Source organism: Triturus cristatus, chromosome 9 (genome assembly GCF_964204655.1).
Source record: "Triturus cristatus chromosome 9, aTriCri1.1, whole genome shotgun sequence".
In the NCBI taxonomy this organism is placed as follows: Eukaryota; Metazoa; Chordata; class Amphibia; order Caudata; family Salamandridae; genus Triturus; species Triturus cristatus.
In genome coordinates, this window is record NC_140592.1 from 760,897,016 (window position 1) to 760,913,809 (window position 16,794).

Consider the following 16,794-nt stretch of genomic DNA (forward strand, 5'->3'; position numbering starts at 1 on the left):
GTGCGTCCGTCACAAGTAATAGGTCCACAATTGTCTCGTAACTGGAAGCCAAGTACCCCATTGTAGCACTTGACTCTCAAAAAGGTAGTGAAACAGAGCAGTCAACGGCCTACACAGGAGCGGCTGTATGGGCTAGCAATCACAATTCACTAACATGCAATAACAACACTCAATACATTATTGTCCTGTCAGTGCTTTTTGATATAAAACGAAAAAGTACTTTTATTACAGGTAAACACACTACTAAATACGAAGCGAGTTACAAAAATGTAAATCAGGTAGATGAAAATAACCTTGATGACAGCCTCATGTCACATTACACGCCTATGGCAGATGCCATTTACTGCTTTAATCACAAAAGTTAGTTCCATAAATATGACAATGTTTTTGATGGAAAGCCAGCTACTTTGGTGGCAGTAAGGAGTGGGAGTATGCCCTGGTAGACTGTACAAAGTTCTTAAACGTTATTTTTTAGTTTTGTATAAGCAATACCCAACAATGACAGATTCACAGCATCCTACACAACAGAGCGAGCATCAACTGCAGAGCATACACTTTCCAGTTTCCATTATGCCTATCCTTCGCCTCACCTGTATTTTTTACATATATTTCTATGGCGGTGCTCCCTCTTACCGTCTCTTGTACAATGTTGCATACAGTAGCCCATTATAATTCTTTGACATAATTATATGTTCATTTTTGGCTTATGACCATTGCTTCCCGAGATCCAATATAGCCTTAAAGCCGAAAGTAGCAGGCTCTACTGGCCATTAAAGGCCCGCTCCAGCATTAAAGGCTGACGTCGAAGGCCTTTAATGGCCGATAGAGCATGCTAAGGATGGTTCTAAGGGTATAAGAACATTACGCCCCTAGAGGGCAGAATGTTCAATTAGTAAAAACAAAGGCTCTTTGTAATAAATGTCCGGAGGCAATTGAATTTTGTAGGTAATTTAAGATTGGGCTTTTTTCTACACTCAGAGTTTGCAAAATTATTTTCCTTAACTCGTGCTTTTTTAAGCACATCTTTTTATTTATATTGAATTTTCAAGCTTTGATACTTTGCATTTTCATAGTTTGATCTGTTATTCTATTACTATTCACTCTCTTTTGCTTTTCTCATGTATGGTGTATATTGTAACTATTTTTCTTGCTACTTTTTAGCTTTCTAAAATAAAGCAAGCATTTCAATAGGCAAATATGACCTTGATTTTTTTCTATTTCAAATGGTTTTTACAGCACCCACCACCTATTCTGGGGAGGGCTACATGCTTTAAATAATTTTTGTCCAACCAGACCCCAAGTCAACTACTAAACAACTCCTGTTCACATGGACTACAGATATTTAAATGAACGTTGGAACTTTTAGGGTCACACTATGAAATGTGCTTACCCTTTGGTGGTCCTTTTCCTGTATAATCAGTAAAAACAGAGCTTGTGCAAGAACAAATGTGTTGGAAAACACAGCTGAATATTTAGGAACAAGGACTTCCAAGGTAACCAATTAGGGAGGTATTGGGGTAGGTAGGAAGTAGTGATCCGAGATGGTTTGTTTGCAACCCACCACAAGCTAATTGGAATGGGCCTATTTATGTACACGTCAAAAATGGATAACTACAGTTTAGTAATTTAAGAGAGCTTTTAAAAATTGGCAAGAATTTCAGATACATACATATTAAAGGCTAGGTAGGTTTACAGAATCCTATCTGCAGACACGGGATGCTCTAAGAAGGGGACAATATTTGGATTTTGTGGAGCTACAGCTGGCCATGTTGCACACCATCAAATTTCAACTTGGCGGTTTGCCACTGTGGCCACTAACATACACTGGTGCATCGACAATCATCTCATCAAAGATCTGCCATTTTTGCACTGGGAAAGAAGAAACACTGGCACATTTTTTTCTCTTTAGTCTAATGTATCTGTCACTGCTCAAAAAAAGTATTTCCATTTTTGCATAGTTTCTGATCTATGCAATGACACTGTTGTATTTCATGTTTTTTATCCCATTGTTTTTTATGCAATACTTTGCATGTTTATATTGGTATTTATCCGAAATGATTATTTATTGCTAATACTTGTTAAGTATGATGGGTATTGTCCTACAGATGACGTGAGTTCTTTGAAATGCGTTCATTATAGAATTATCAGTCACTCACCCACAAACATGGCGGAGGCAGACAAACTCATAAAGGGGAAAGTGGAAGAAAACCCATAAAAGGTCATTTTTCAAACATTTCTACCTCCATATGAATGTACTAGGGACAGGTTACAGGCTATTATTTATGCTTCAAGAAAACAATGGACATATTTTTAAAACTATGGAATTTCATTGGCATTAAAACAAACGATGAACTAATCAGTTCAAGAAAAAGTGATAATCTACCCAAATTGCATAATGAACACTTATTTGTCACTAATAATTATTTTTGTCACATGCACAAGATAAATAAAAGCATCTGAAAATATATTGTAGTGCATTTCTGGAAACAGTGCTCGTTGGTGCAATAAGTGTGATAAGGTGCGTCACCTGTCTGGTTATAAGCATTGGATCATACCTTTCGAATCTGTTATTGTTGTGTAGCGTCACCAATTTATAAACATTCATGTATTATACTCTGTTTAATTTCTAAAAATGCTTAATAAAAATCATTTGAACTGATAAACATCCCATAGTTGGGTGATAAATCTTCATGTCGCACAATGTCGGAAAGACAGTGGTGAACGCAAAATAATGCCACCCATATCTCACAGCTGTTCACATGCCCCACCCTCCAAGAATTGAGGGGCCAATGAAGGGTTGTGGGGCGGGGCTGAAGTGTCGGGGTCCCTCTGTGCTGCAGGGGCTTGCACTGCGCCCCCTGCTGTATGACTAGTTTGAAGGCTAAAGTGGTACATATTTGCTCGCGCATATTTTATGTGAACACGGGGCTTTAACAAAACTATTCCATGTAAACCAATGAAATAAGGAATGAGACCGTGGCCAGAACCAATTCATTTTTCTTATTGCCCCATTTACTTTTTTATTTATTCATTTTATTTAATGTGCACAACACAGCATTCCGCCTTACAGCCACACTGGGGAAATTAATTTGGATAGGCCAAGAACACATGTCGCGACATTTAAAGTGGTTTGAAAAAAACATTCAATGTGATTAACTGATTTCGAAATATGCAGTACCTTTCGGGTTGAGGTTTCCTGAGCCCATCCCTTCATAAGAAGATCTAAAACAAATTTTAAAAAAACATCCAGTTATGCCAAGATAATTATTTTTAAAAACTGCATTTATGTCTTATTTTAAGTCAGAGAATTGACTGAAATATATCCAGCATTTGAAAAGAGACGGAACTGTTCACACAATTTGTGACATAGTTCTCTGAAATAGGAAAGCCTTCATGGTATTATTTCAATAAAACAATTTGATATTTTTCTAAATTGTCCAATACATTAACAATTTCCACATATTCAATGATTGTAATCCTATGACGTCACTGGACAAGGAGGTGGCATTTGCGTTGGCAGTGGCGTTTATTAAATCTGACAGGGGCAATGAATCGAAGTCCACATGGTCACTTATTGGTAAAAACCATTGAATATGATGGAAGCCATTCACTGATATCGCAGCAGCGCCTCACTGGGTTATGACGCGCTACATAAATGCAAGTGCAACTGCAAACAATTATGTTAGATGGGATTAAAATATACACATGGAAAAATAAACAGATCTTCTAGCTCCGCTGAAATGAACAGAACTATTGTAGTAAATCGATTTAACCTCAAAGGTAGGAAATACCCAAGTAAGCATAAAAAAGAGAAGGTACCACAAAATTCCATCCAAATGCTAATACTTAACCATTCCCTTCATTTATATTTAAGGGTGTTTCAGGTTCCCAAAATAAAGTATCTATCAAAACCTTACTAATGAGAGACTGTGTGTGAGTCACAGTACTGAGGGACCGATTTAGATCTTGGTGGGTGGGTTACTCCGTCACAATGGTGATGGATATACTGTCCGCCAAAATATAAATCCCATTATATCCTATGGGATTTATATTTCTGTGGATGGGATATCCGTCTCGGTTGTGACGGAGTAACCCATCCGCCGAGATCTAAAGCAGGCCCTTAGTCTTAAACTGCCATGTAAGTAAGAATGAAAGCCTTGTACTTCAGTCTGTCAGCATAAGGTAGTCATTCACCTCGAGATATGTTCTTCGTAACCCCCCAAAGGGATTGGATCCGAGAGTTTAAAGAGGAAACACAGGCTGAAGAATTCTGCACCAAAAATATCAACAAAAATGAAAACGAAAGCCACACAGACTGGACTCGCCCAATCACCCAATACAGAACCTAAAAGATAGGTTGTATAGGAATATCAAGACGGTGCAGCTCTGTCACTCATCCATTTGACCTTATTGGTATTTTATTCATAGCGGACAGTGCTGTAAGTTAGTGATGAAGCTATACCTCTCTCGTCAGGAAAAACCATATCATTCTAAAATATTTTTCCTTACACCGAAGATAGGGACTAACATCTCCAAGAAACTCTCAAAACAACCTTTAAATGTTGGCAGCTCAGTCTGGGCCCCCCACAACACAGACATCATCGATGCCAAAAGTTAGGGTCAAGGGAAACCAGGGTCTGGCCCACAAGAAGAGGAATCTCCTCATGACCAATGTGCTGAAGAATTCAAGAAGCATTTGCAATGCATTAGGTTTCGCAGTTGTGAGAGTTTGAGCTATTGGCATTGTAAATGGCAATGTCTTTTATTTTTGTGTTTAAAAACCTGCAATAATAAAAGGCATTGTCAGTTACGATACCAATAGGCCAAAGTTTTGTTTAGGTTTTGTGACCCGTCCTGGGCTACAGCAGTGAACCGCTGAGGCAGACAATAATAAAATGCCTAAAATGAGTTCGTTATAAGGTAACCACTATAGCTTGTGCCTGAAGGGAAGAAGCGACTGTTACCTGGTACATGCATAATTACCTCCACACAGAAAAAACAATTTCAAGCCTATTTTTATATCAGCACTGTATCTCATACTGTTTTGAAGCTTAATGGAGTCAAAGATAATAATCCCAAAAACGTATATGTTTGCACATTGGGCTTCAGAGTCAATGTGTCTAACTTAAACAGCTATATAAACTAAGGTAAATATTGTAAGTGTCCTGCACATTCCAACAAGCAAGCTGAGAAAAGTCAGGGGGATGCGATTCCTCCGTCTATGTCTGAAGATGGCTCTGTCCCTGCATCGCTCCATTGTGTACATGCTGGAGTCTCTCCCTTGAGAAGCTAAGAGACCCTTATATAACGAGCCGACCTATAATATACCTTCAGTGGCGAGAGACCATGAATTCCCGTCACCCAGAATGATTTGTATCTGGACATCCATTAGACAGTGGTAATTGGTAAGAACAGAGAGAGTTACATCAATATTACAGCTCCCACACTGGACCCTGTTACAAAGGGACTCTGCCGGCTAGTGCAGTGAACAGCTGTTGGACCGCCTTGCTAGGCTTCTGTTGTGATTCAGGTCACACGCGCTTTGCAACCATTTCTGATTCTGGAACTTCTGGCAGGGTCGAGCGGCGATACATAGACATGGATGGAGACAGTCTAAAACCCATGCTGAAAGGCCCTCCCAGGTCTCCTTAGATCTCGGCTTTTTTCCTTGGTATTGGAGCGCTTCACATGAGCACCAATTACAATACTCAAGGATACATTAATTTTTTGGTAGGCACGGGGAAATTAAGGGATGTTGACCTGAGACTCGAACCTGGTTCTCCAGTTCCAAAGTCGGCAGCTCTGCAGCTGCGGAAGCCTTGTATGCAGGTTTTCAGCGCGGAAGGGAATCATACACACGGCAAGACCCTCACTAACGAACTAAGAGCACAACCACAACCCCTACTTGGCGATTAACCCTTCACTAATGCAACACAGAGGACCAGTATTCAGTCTCCGACCTGTTATCAACGCGCAGTTATCACTAGTCACAATTCAGCTTATTTTAGGAACTATATAACAATTCACATACTTGAGGAAAAAACACACAGGGAAAACATACACCGACATACTGTGAAGTGAAGAGCTCAAAAAGCAAGCACAGAAAAGTCCGATTACACTGAAATTCCCACGGAGTATTAAAATCAGTATTTCAACAGCCTCGCAGCACAGCCAGGAAAACAACACTTCAAATTCCTCGATGTGCTGTCCGCGGTGGGAGCACTCGAAAATGAAGAGACGCCGTGCGCGTGCACATGGGCTGTCCAGGCGCCATGAGCGTGCACATCCCTGTCCCCCTTCGGCCACCAAACCGACGACTATAGGTCTCGCCAAGGCGAGCAGCGCATGCGCTGCATCGCTAGGCGAGACCTAAAAAGGGGCCCCGAGGACACCTTGTGGAACAAAACCCCATCATGGCTTATCAGCAAGGTTGACAGAACTTAAAGTATGTCACAAGGATATTTCCTGCCCGATTGGGAACTCACATCTGACCCCATAATAATAGGAAATGGCGACAGTAAACACCAACTTCTTGAGAGGAGGACCAAGCCTCATGAATTTCAAATTAAATCCGAATCTAGTTATATGATAAACATCAGACCTTAGTCCACTAACTTTTAGCCCGCATACTTTTACTCTGTGTATTTTACTTCTCAAGTCTTTACTCCAAAGTTACAATGAAAACAATAACTGGCTTTAAAACGCGAGTCTTTACTTCTCAAATATATTTTTTAAATTAACTGAAAAATTCACCACATAGACTTAACTGAAGTAAATATAACTTGCGCACTTGCCATGCATTGATGTCATTAATGATGTTATCAGTGATGTTATGAGTGATATAATAGAACATGCCATGAGTGATGTAGAATGTGAGGTCATAAGCAGTGCATGGTGGGGGCGCAAGTATTATTTACTTTAGTTAACTATACCTAGTGCATTTCTGTTTTTGGTTTGTTTAAAATGGCATTTTCACCTAACTATCACTTCACTTGAACCGATTTTTAAAGTTAATTTCTAAGGTTTTTTTAAATGTAAAGTAAGGTGTTACCAAGCCTAACTATAACCTCACATTAACCTTTGTTTTTTTCAGTGAATTTCTATTATTTTTAAGTGAGATTGTACTACCATACCAACTAGCCACACAGCACATTACCTATCAGCAGCTGCGGTCTTGCAGGTAACAGTGGTAGGGCCAGGTAAGAGGGGTTTTTGAGGGACGATGCTGAGGGAAAATTAAATAAATAATTAATTTCCCCTCTGCATCGTCCTTCGAAATCCCCCCTTATCCGGCCCCACTGCTGTTACCTGCATGGACCGCTACTGCTTCATTTGTCTTATTTTCCCTCAGTAATCGGTACTCCCTCTGTAGTACAGCGATGTTAGATATCTATACATTTTTAAACTTAATTTCTCTCAAATGGCTGTATAGATTTTCACCAAATCACAAACAAAGCACACTTTCTTGGTAAAGATCTGGCTTTCTACCAAAAGTGGTGTACTTCCGTTCAGCTGTTTGGGCTGTAGCATTGTCTAAAGTTTCTATGGGAAACACATTTTGGAATCCCTTTTACTGCTTGAAGGATCCCCCAAAGCTTTCTGGGAAGGATCCAATGTGGATTAACCTTTTGTTTGAAAAGTTTTGAAAAAATGGGTGAAATTATGCCAACGATATTAGGAAAACAAAAAACCCATTTCCTATGGAAACTCCTCCCAAACTAGAACTACACAGTGGTGAATTGCCACTGTGCGATATATACATTTATATATTTAGATGTACATATATATTTCTGGGGGCTACCACTTGAAATCCCCCTTTTTATAGTTTTTTTGGGAAGGTAACTTCCTGATACCCCCTTTAAAAAAACAACCTTATCTTCTGTTACCTCCACTCTACCCTGAACCCCAACACATACGTTTCCCTTTACCTCTAACCACCCCATAACCCTAAAATCATCCTTTTCTTTCCTTTACCTCTTCCCACCTCATAACCCTAAAATAATCCTCACCTCAACACTCATTAACCCTAAAATCACCCTTACTGCCCCTTGCCTCTACCTGACCCAAAAACCCTAAAATAACCCTTACCTCCCTTTACCTCTACCCACCAATTAACCCTAAAAAACACTTACCTGAAGAGCAGTCTGAGGAGTAAAGGCATGCATTGGGTTGCTTGTATTCCGGTTCAGGCAGGACCTGGCCTGACAGTTCACCCTGGATTGTTCCTATTGGAGCAGGGTCAAGAGTGAATTTGATATTGATCGGTCCAAACTGAGGTGGGATGGTGGGCGAAAGAACAAATGATTGGAATGCAACCCGAGGAAATGCGGTTAGACTTATTGCAAGCATTCTTCTCGTCACCTTTTGTGTGTTCCATGCAAGGTAAAGGCACATATGGAGTAAATTCTGAGGAGTAAAGTATAAGCGGACTAAAAATGGTGGTGTAAAGGTTATGGTCCTAAATAATATCTACCAGAAACAAGAACAAATCCATCTGCCAAAACCACCAGGGACAACAAGGACCTGAGACAACAGCTGGACAAAATGTCCTGCACAAACTGTAATGGAATCAAGATGTGAGCCTGATGTATTAGAAAAATGTGCAGCCTGAGAAAATCCTTGTGCCTCAAGACTGCTCTCTTTGTTACCCATTCACTAGCTAAGTGAAATCGTTGAATATTCCTTTAAAAACAGTACTTTTGGTAAGTTTTCAACCAATAAATACCATTGTAAGACCCACCAGAATTTTGTGCCATCTGCTCTTTCCTGGAGTTAGCTTATTGACGTGAATCCCCATTTGGGATTGTCCTTTAAGGGCAAGTTAAACCTGAAAGGGGTTGCCTTCCAAGGGCCAAAGGCAGAAGGAACCAGAAAGAACTATCATCAAATGGTGTCCAGTATATCAACATAACAATCTGTTCATTACCCTCTAAAAACCTTCTCATTTCATTTTGTTTTTCCCTTTTCCTTTTGTTCTGACATATCATTGCAGTCTTTGTATGCAAAGAAAAGTAGTTGATTGAATGCCAATAAAATGTGAGTGAATCAGAGATAATAGGACACACCAACTTAACTATGGCAGAGTACTGATCCTTGCATAGCAGGGACAACTGAATGAAAACCCGAGATTCTGATGTATTTATTATTAACAATGCAACTTAATAGAAAAATCATTTCATTTATATCTTAGGAAGTCAATGAACAAGATACAACTCACCATAAAGCAATATCAAATGATTATCCATATCTACAGCGGCATCCCTCTGCTTTTCAGCTTGATGAATAGCTTTACGTATTTCATGTATTTTCTGTTCATTATTCTGTAAAGTAATTGAAACAATGAGTGTGAGTAAGAGAGATTAATGCAAGGAGATTCATTAATTCAACAAGGATTCATTACTTTAAGAAAAAATCATTATTTATTTGTAATTCCTAATCTCTGAGCTTGGAATTTCAGCTGCCTTTCCCTTTGGTATTTGTGCAGTTCGTGCCCTGTGGAGAAGATACCAGAATAAAATGTTTGAATGCCAGTCCTAAACTGATATTGGAGCCTTGACAAAGCAGTATTTCTTTGGTACCGTATCCTCCAGATATTGTCCAAAGTTATCGGGGTACAGATAAATGTACCACAGTAAAGAATTGGAAACAATTAATTGATGAAAAAAGGAGTGTAGTCAGTACAAAAACAGGGCATTTTCACATTGTTATATTTGGAGCTTTGCATGACCCCATATAAACTGCACTCTTGCACGCTCGAATAAGGCAGTAGCAATACTCAGATAGATGGAGCATCTAAAATTGTAACATTTCCAGGCCTCTTCCTACAAATGAGTCGATGTAGATAGTGGATGAAGAAGAGTGGGCCAATAAACAACAGCGAATTAAAATGAATTGCATTTTACATCCAGAATCAGTTCTGAGAACAAACATTTAATAGGCCACTCGGCTTTCAGCTATCAAAAATAATGGCTCCTAAATATCTATAATTTTTCTGATTACCTTCAACAGAAATAAAAAGTTAAAAAAGAAAGAAAGAAAAAATGAGAAGACAGAGGAAAACACTCTGTTGAGGAAGCAATGGATGGATTCAAAGCTGTAAAAGAGTTCAAAGCCACTAAAGTGATACCTAGGCCTCTATAAATCGTTCTGCTCTGTGGAGCAAGGATCCCTAATCAATATTTATTCTTCAAAATCACTTTTGAAGAAGAATCTTTTTTCCTTTACTCAATGTCTTCTGGGGCTGGCATGTATTTAAAATCTGTTTGATAACAACCTCAAATTGCTCCAAATTCCCCCCATATACAAAGCTAGAAGAGGCGGATGATCCTTCCCCTACATGGTCTTCAAACTGTGGAATACATTGCCGCTCAGTTTGACTTGCAGTACCCCTCGGAATCGGGTTTTAGACTTAATCTCAAAACCCTACTCTTTAACACCTTTTTAATGGGCGTGAAGACAAATACTTCCTTCCCATTCATTGAGCTTTCTGCTTGTGCCAGGACCCCTCTTAGGAGGTAGCTGTGCGCTCTATAAATGTCATGAATTGAACTCAGTTATGTTTCCTATGTTTTCATAAACACTCCTTATGTCGTGGTGAAGAAATTAATCAAAGAAATCCTTAGTCTGTGCATGGTTTATCTTTCTGAAAATTCCACTGTAACTGAGTAGGCAATCTGTCAGTATATGCCATAATGTGGCTGATAGCTATGGAGGGTGTACACTTGTAAGTCAATTGGGGTTCATACTATGTTGAGAATCACTTCAGATCGCCTCTGAGAAGAGTGCCTCTCGCTCCACTTCCCAGAATAGCTCAGTACTCCACCCTAATAACATGTTTGGGATCTCCTCTGGCACCCTTTGTGATCACTCAAAGAAAGCGCCATTGTCACACCAGGGTCTTAGGATCATTACGCTGATGACCTTTCTGGTGTAGTGCTGATCAAAGGGGAATCGTTCGCCAGGGAGGTCTTTTTCTATGTTGAGGACTTCAGTGTTGAGGCACATCCCTCCACGATCATAGATGTTGATATCTTCACTTTCAATGTTAAAAGTCCTGTTGTCAAGGCATTCAACATATTTAAGGCTTCAAACAATATGTCTACAATTGAAGGAGGTTGCCTGGCCCCTGCTTTTCTGCCTGGCCCTTCTGTTGGGTGGTGCTCTGACTCCCCCAACCCACCTGACTCTGTCCTCTGACCAAGACTTTCTGGCTCTTGCGGATCTGCAACACTTTCTGCACCCCGCCTGCTTTTTCTCTTTTCTGCTTCGTTTGCCTCTCTTTGTTCGTGCCTCTTTTGCTTTACTGTTCATCTATTTGTGCCACTTTTGCCTATTAATGTCTCTCTTTTTGTGCCTCTTTTGTTTTACTGCCTTTTTGTGTTGCTTTTGCCACTATCTCTTTTTGTGTCTCTTGCTTTACTGCTTCTCTTTTTGTGTCACTCTTGCTCTCTACTGTTTCTCTCTGTGCCTCTTAATGTCTCATTTTCTGTGCCTCTCTCTCTCTTTTACACCCATCCATGCCTCAACCATGCCTAGCTCCAAGACCCCTGGCCCGCTAGTCACCCACCACAGATTCAGGCACTACTCTGTAGAAACCCTCCACAATCTCAACCCTGGACCCACATCCCCTGCACTGCAGCCAGACATCCCCCACCTGCCGCTTCTCTTGACCAACCCTCAACACCACTGCCAACTCCGACCCCAGCACATACAACCACACAAACCTCTCCACCGCCTTCATTAACGCACCTCTCAACCTCAACTGCTTGCGCCTCAAAACATGCTGCCACGCCAAGACTGCCATAGATGTCTGGGACCTCCTGCAAAACCTCTTTCCAGACCTACTATTCCTCACTGAAACCGGGCTTAAACCAGCATCTCCCCTAGACACAGCAGTGGATACCACTCCCAGGTACAAAATTACGGGACAAGACATAACCAACAAACCCCGAGGAGGACTTGCCATCATCTGCAGCGAAGAAATCATTTAATATGTCACCTCGGCTGACACCAGCAACTGGCTGGAACACATGGCTTTTAAAACCAGCATCTTGCATTCCCTAACCTTAGGAGGAGCTCTATTCCCCCACTCCCTGTGCCCAGATCAACTTCAGCTCCACACTCACAGATCTCATCAACCCTCTGGTGCTCAGCGACATCAACTTCCACCTAGAGGACCAGACCAACCCTAATTCCACCACATTACTGGACTACCTCTGATTCTAAGGGCTCACCCATCAGGTGAACAACCCCAACCATGTGGCTAGACATCTCTACCACCCCATCTTCACCAACTTCTCCAACATCATGGAAAACAAACCCACCATGCCCACCTGGATGGATGATTCTCTCTTCCGCATGCAACGGGCCAACCATCCTAGAAACACCAACACACAGACTGCCCAATGCCACTAGAACAAAATCCCTGAGGACATTTGGATCTCCAATTTTGATGCCCCCGCCTCCTCACCAGGTCAACCTAACAGAACCTGAACATGTGATTCACCTCCTGCACAGATTTCCTGGCTCCCTTGAGAACCTCCCCCACACCTCATTCCAAGCTAGAGGCCACCTGACTCATGAGGCATCTCTACAAACAGCTGGAGCAACAGTGGTACTACTCCCACAATAACACAAAGACTCCTCCAAATCAGCCCCCTGGACCTTTCACAAGCTCCTAGCCTTCACAGAGCGGATTCTCAACAGCTCCACCATCATGAAAGAATTCACGTCCCCACTTGCCAGCTCCACAATCATCACACCCTCCCAGGAACTCTGCAATCAACTATCCTACTACTTCTCAGAAAAAAAGAAAACAACTTCTACAACAACTTCGCCTCCCAACTGGATCTCTCCACTCTCAATGTCCTCCACATCAAAGACAGCAACACCCTGAAAACCACCCTGAGCAGCTGTCCAGCCATCACCACCACATAAACTACTAACATCATCCACTCAGGAGCCCCCTCAGACCTGTGCCCACACTACGTGTTCACCAAAGGTGTCAACCCCATCTGCACCTCTCACACTGATGCTCAACCCATCTACCTTCACTGCCACCTACCTGGACTCCTGAAAAAACACCACCATTCTACTACTCCTCAAAAAACTTTCAGCAGACCCCCTAGCCATGGCCAAAAACAGGTCTATCTCCCTCCTCCATTACCCAGCCAATGTCCTGGAGAAGTTCATCAACCACCGCAATACAAACCACAGTCACAATCTGGCTTCAGATCAAATCACAGCACCAAGCCAAACCCTCATCACAGCCATCAACGACATCAGTCTAATAATGTACAAAGGTAACACAGCATTTCTCACTCTACTAGACCTCTTTAAAGCATCCAACACGGTCTCCCACCCCATCCCTATCCAACATCTCCACAAGGCAGGAATTCCCGGCCCGGTGATATGATGGATCAGCACCTTCCTCTTTGGATGCACCCATTCGGTCAGCCTAGCCCCTTACCTGTCCAACACAACCAATCAGATCTTCGGCATCCCCTAAGGCCACTCCCTGAGCCCCACCCTAATAAACATCTACAAGGCACCCCCTTGCCAGTACTATCTGCTCCCACATATTCAGCATTGTCTCCTACAATGACGAACCGCAGGTTTTCCCTCACTATTCGGAAACACTCTCACCCCCGAAGCCAACTTCGTCAATTGCATGCCCTCAGTAGCAGTTTGGATAAGCAGGAACTGCCTCAAACTCAATAGTGACAAAACCAGTAAACACATATCTCTCTTGTGCATGCGTGGAAACACTACAAAGACAGGGAATTACATATACAAACTGGAAATATGTTATTTCCTGCTTCCCAATTCATTGCCACAGAATAGAAGAGGCTTTTGTGTGTGGCATACAGTAATCTCTTTGTTCCTGAGAGCAATCCTTAAACCTTTCAACATCTGGCAGCCATTTTGTTGATTTAGAATCCATTTTAATCCAGCCGTTTAAACAGCAGTCACAAATTCTGGCTATTCTATTATCCAGCATGGCTCCGGAGAGAATCAGAGAATATAAATTCAGTGAGACAGAATTACAAGTGCTTGCAGAGGAGATGGCCTATGAGGAAACCTGGATAATGGGGCATTTGATATTCACACTACATCAATATTATGGCAACACATCACTGATAAAGTCAGTGATGTGTCTGCACACTCTAGGAGTGTGGACTAATGCAAAACATGCTTTACAGATCTCAGAAGTTGCATTTAAGACCTGCTTTACAAGCACAGATGGCCCTGAACTCAAAAGAACTCCCTGGGATGAATGGGTGCACAAAGTAATTACAATTTCCAGCAAATAGGGAATTGAAGGGCCAGCAGAAGCTAAACACATGGAGGAACCTCAGGTAAGTAGGGACAAACACAATATCATATATGTATACGTATCAATATTAAGCACAGTCCTAAAAGTCATATTGAACTGTAAATATTGAGGTTTGTATGCCTTTCCTTTAAAACAAAATATATGAGTGTCTTGCCAAAGAAATATAATATTCTGACACAAAGCCTAATTCTGATTTGTGGTGTTGATGGAGCAAGGACTCGTAGAAAAGAGACTTGCTCGGAAGCTATCTGCTCCTTTAACCCACTAACAAGTTACTAAATTAGTTTTGTGTAAAATTAATGTGCACCACACAAACACGCGGGTTAGTGAAGCTTACTTATGTGTTTACTAACGCGAATAATATGAACGACGGACTAAAACCGCTTTAACGGGGGAATCTTTACTGCGCATGCGTCAACTGCATTACGCAAAATGACGGACTAATACTTGGAGGGAAATTCTTGCGCATGAGCACTAAAATGGAGTCTTAAAGACCCGCATGCATGGCATCTGCTTTACTTAAAAAGAAACCAAGCTATTTTACTAATGCGAATGCGGGGAAAGTATTAATAAATAAAGGGGACTACAGTAGAGATGGGTGGTATACAGTGAAACCATTTATTTTTTAAAGTAACATTTGTCTTTCTGACTTTATCACTGGTGCGCATTTGGGCTTCTCGTGTATAACTGAAGTAAGCTGAGCCATGTGACAGTTGCGCATGACTATTGAAAGTGAACCCGGAAGGATGACTCGGAGTTTGAATAGAAGCCAAGGACGCGAAGTATCCTAGCCTGAGAACGGACGGTAAAAAGTTCAACAGAGTGGACTTACGTATTGGAATATGAACAAATGTTGCAAATGAAATGTGAATGCGGGTGGGAAATAAAAATTATGAATAAAAATTAAGGGGATGGATTTGTGAAAAATGGCTTAATGGAATTAGTTGACATGTAAGCATGTTGTGATGATATTTCCCTCTTGCCTGATCAATTAGATTTCGTATTTTTACAATATTGAAATTTAGTGGGTGGTACTTGAAGAATGAAAGGTATATTTGAGATAGCTTTAGTTAGTTAGTCAGACGGAGATTTGCTGAATGCTGCAGAGCTCAGGATGCTGTCAGTGTAGCGGGTGATGCTGATGCTGGGAGAGATGCTGTGAGATGCTGATGAAGAATCAAATGCAGAACCTTCAATCCTAATTTAATTGGGTTAGATCAGAAGATCGCAGAAGAATCTCGAGGAGGAAAAGAGTGTCAGAGAGGGGTGCGGTGCAATCGTCGGTTCTAGAGGTCTACTATCCTGTGCTGAATCCTGTCCTGAAGTCTTTGTCGCCTGAACTATCCCGGGGAACCCTTACCAGTCCTTTGGCCAGGGGGTTGGTCTACACACCATTCTTGGTAATTATAAATGTCATGGTATTTGTAGATGCCCTTTTCTCTCTATCCTCTCCTTTCTGAGCATAAGCCATTGCATGAGTTCCAAGTATGTGTTTGATTGATTGAATTTTCTCTCCTACGGATGATGGTGTCTGTACTGTGTTTTTCAAATGGTTCACAAGCATTTAATTTAGATAAAGATTTAAAACTTTCCTGAGTCTGTTGTTATTTACTTTGAAATATAGAAAAGTTAGAATTTTGTTCATTATCACCATCAATTAGTTCAACTAATGGTCCACTTTTTGATCAGTGAAAGGTTAGTTAGGAATAATGAATAACTAATCCTGATATTGTGATCACACTTATAAACTTTAACTCCAGCGGTTTACTCAATGGTGTGTGTTTATGGGCCCAGGTGAGTATATGGTAGTAGAGTATCTGTTGTTGGTACGCCGCTGGATCAGTGTTTCATCCAGAGTGTCAACTCTGGGAGACATAACTAAATTCTAAAGCACAAATCTCTTTGGACATAGGTTTGGTCCTCAAACCTGATGACTGCAGGCCCAGAGACACTGGTCCTGTCTCAAATGCTTCAGGGGCAGGGGCTCTGGACAACATCACAGTTTGCCCTACACCCAACCCCTGCAGCATTCTGGAGGGAGCTCAACGCCTCGTCTGCACTCATGAACTCATGATCCCCACTGAACCGACCCTTTCACTTCACACGGGGCCTTACGCAGACACTTTCCAAACATTCAAATTTGGCTTAAAATGTATGTGTTTTTCCCCGGAAATATAAGCGTATGCACTGTAAAGAACCAACTATTTCTGGTACCACAGTTAATAAAGCAATCGCAGAAAAATTAGCATAATATTTTTATCCCCCCCCCCCCCCACTAAAAACAGCGACAATGATAATTAGGATTTTAATATTTTTGTCAATTACTTAATAATTATTGAGATGCCTTTAAGAAAATACTAAAGATGTTGTTTATGATTTCTTTGAAGAACACACATCAGAGAAAGACTCAGGACAGCCCTCTTCAAGTTAAGCTCCACCACCATCGCCTACAAGCACCC

The 16,794-nt window shown here is 41.2% G+C and overlaps 1 protein-coding gene across 1 annotated transcript in view; it reads right to left on the reverse strand.

Moving 5' to 3' along the window:
* Window positions 1-16,794, reverse strand: part of CCDC175 (coiled-coil domain containing 175) — a 269,138-nt gene that overhangs the window by 1,501 nt on the left and 250,843 nt on the right. The window contains exons 17-18 of the mRNA XM_085628003.1: window positions 9,218-9,320; window positions 3,179-3,222 (exon numbers count right to left, since the gene is read on the reverse strand). Of these exons, the coding sequence (XP_085484129.1) occupies window positions 3,179-3,222; window positions 9,218-9,320 (147 nt within the window). The remainder of the gene's footprint in view (window positions 1-3,178; window positions 3,223-9,217; window positions 9,321-16,794) is intronic.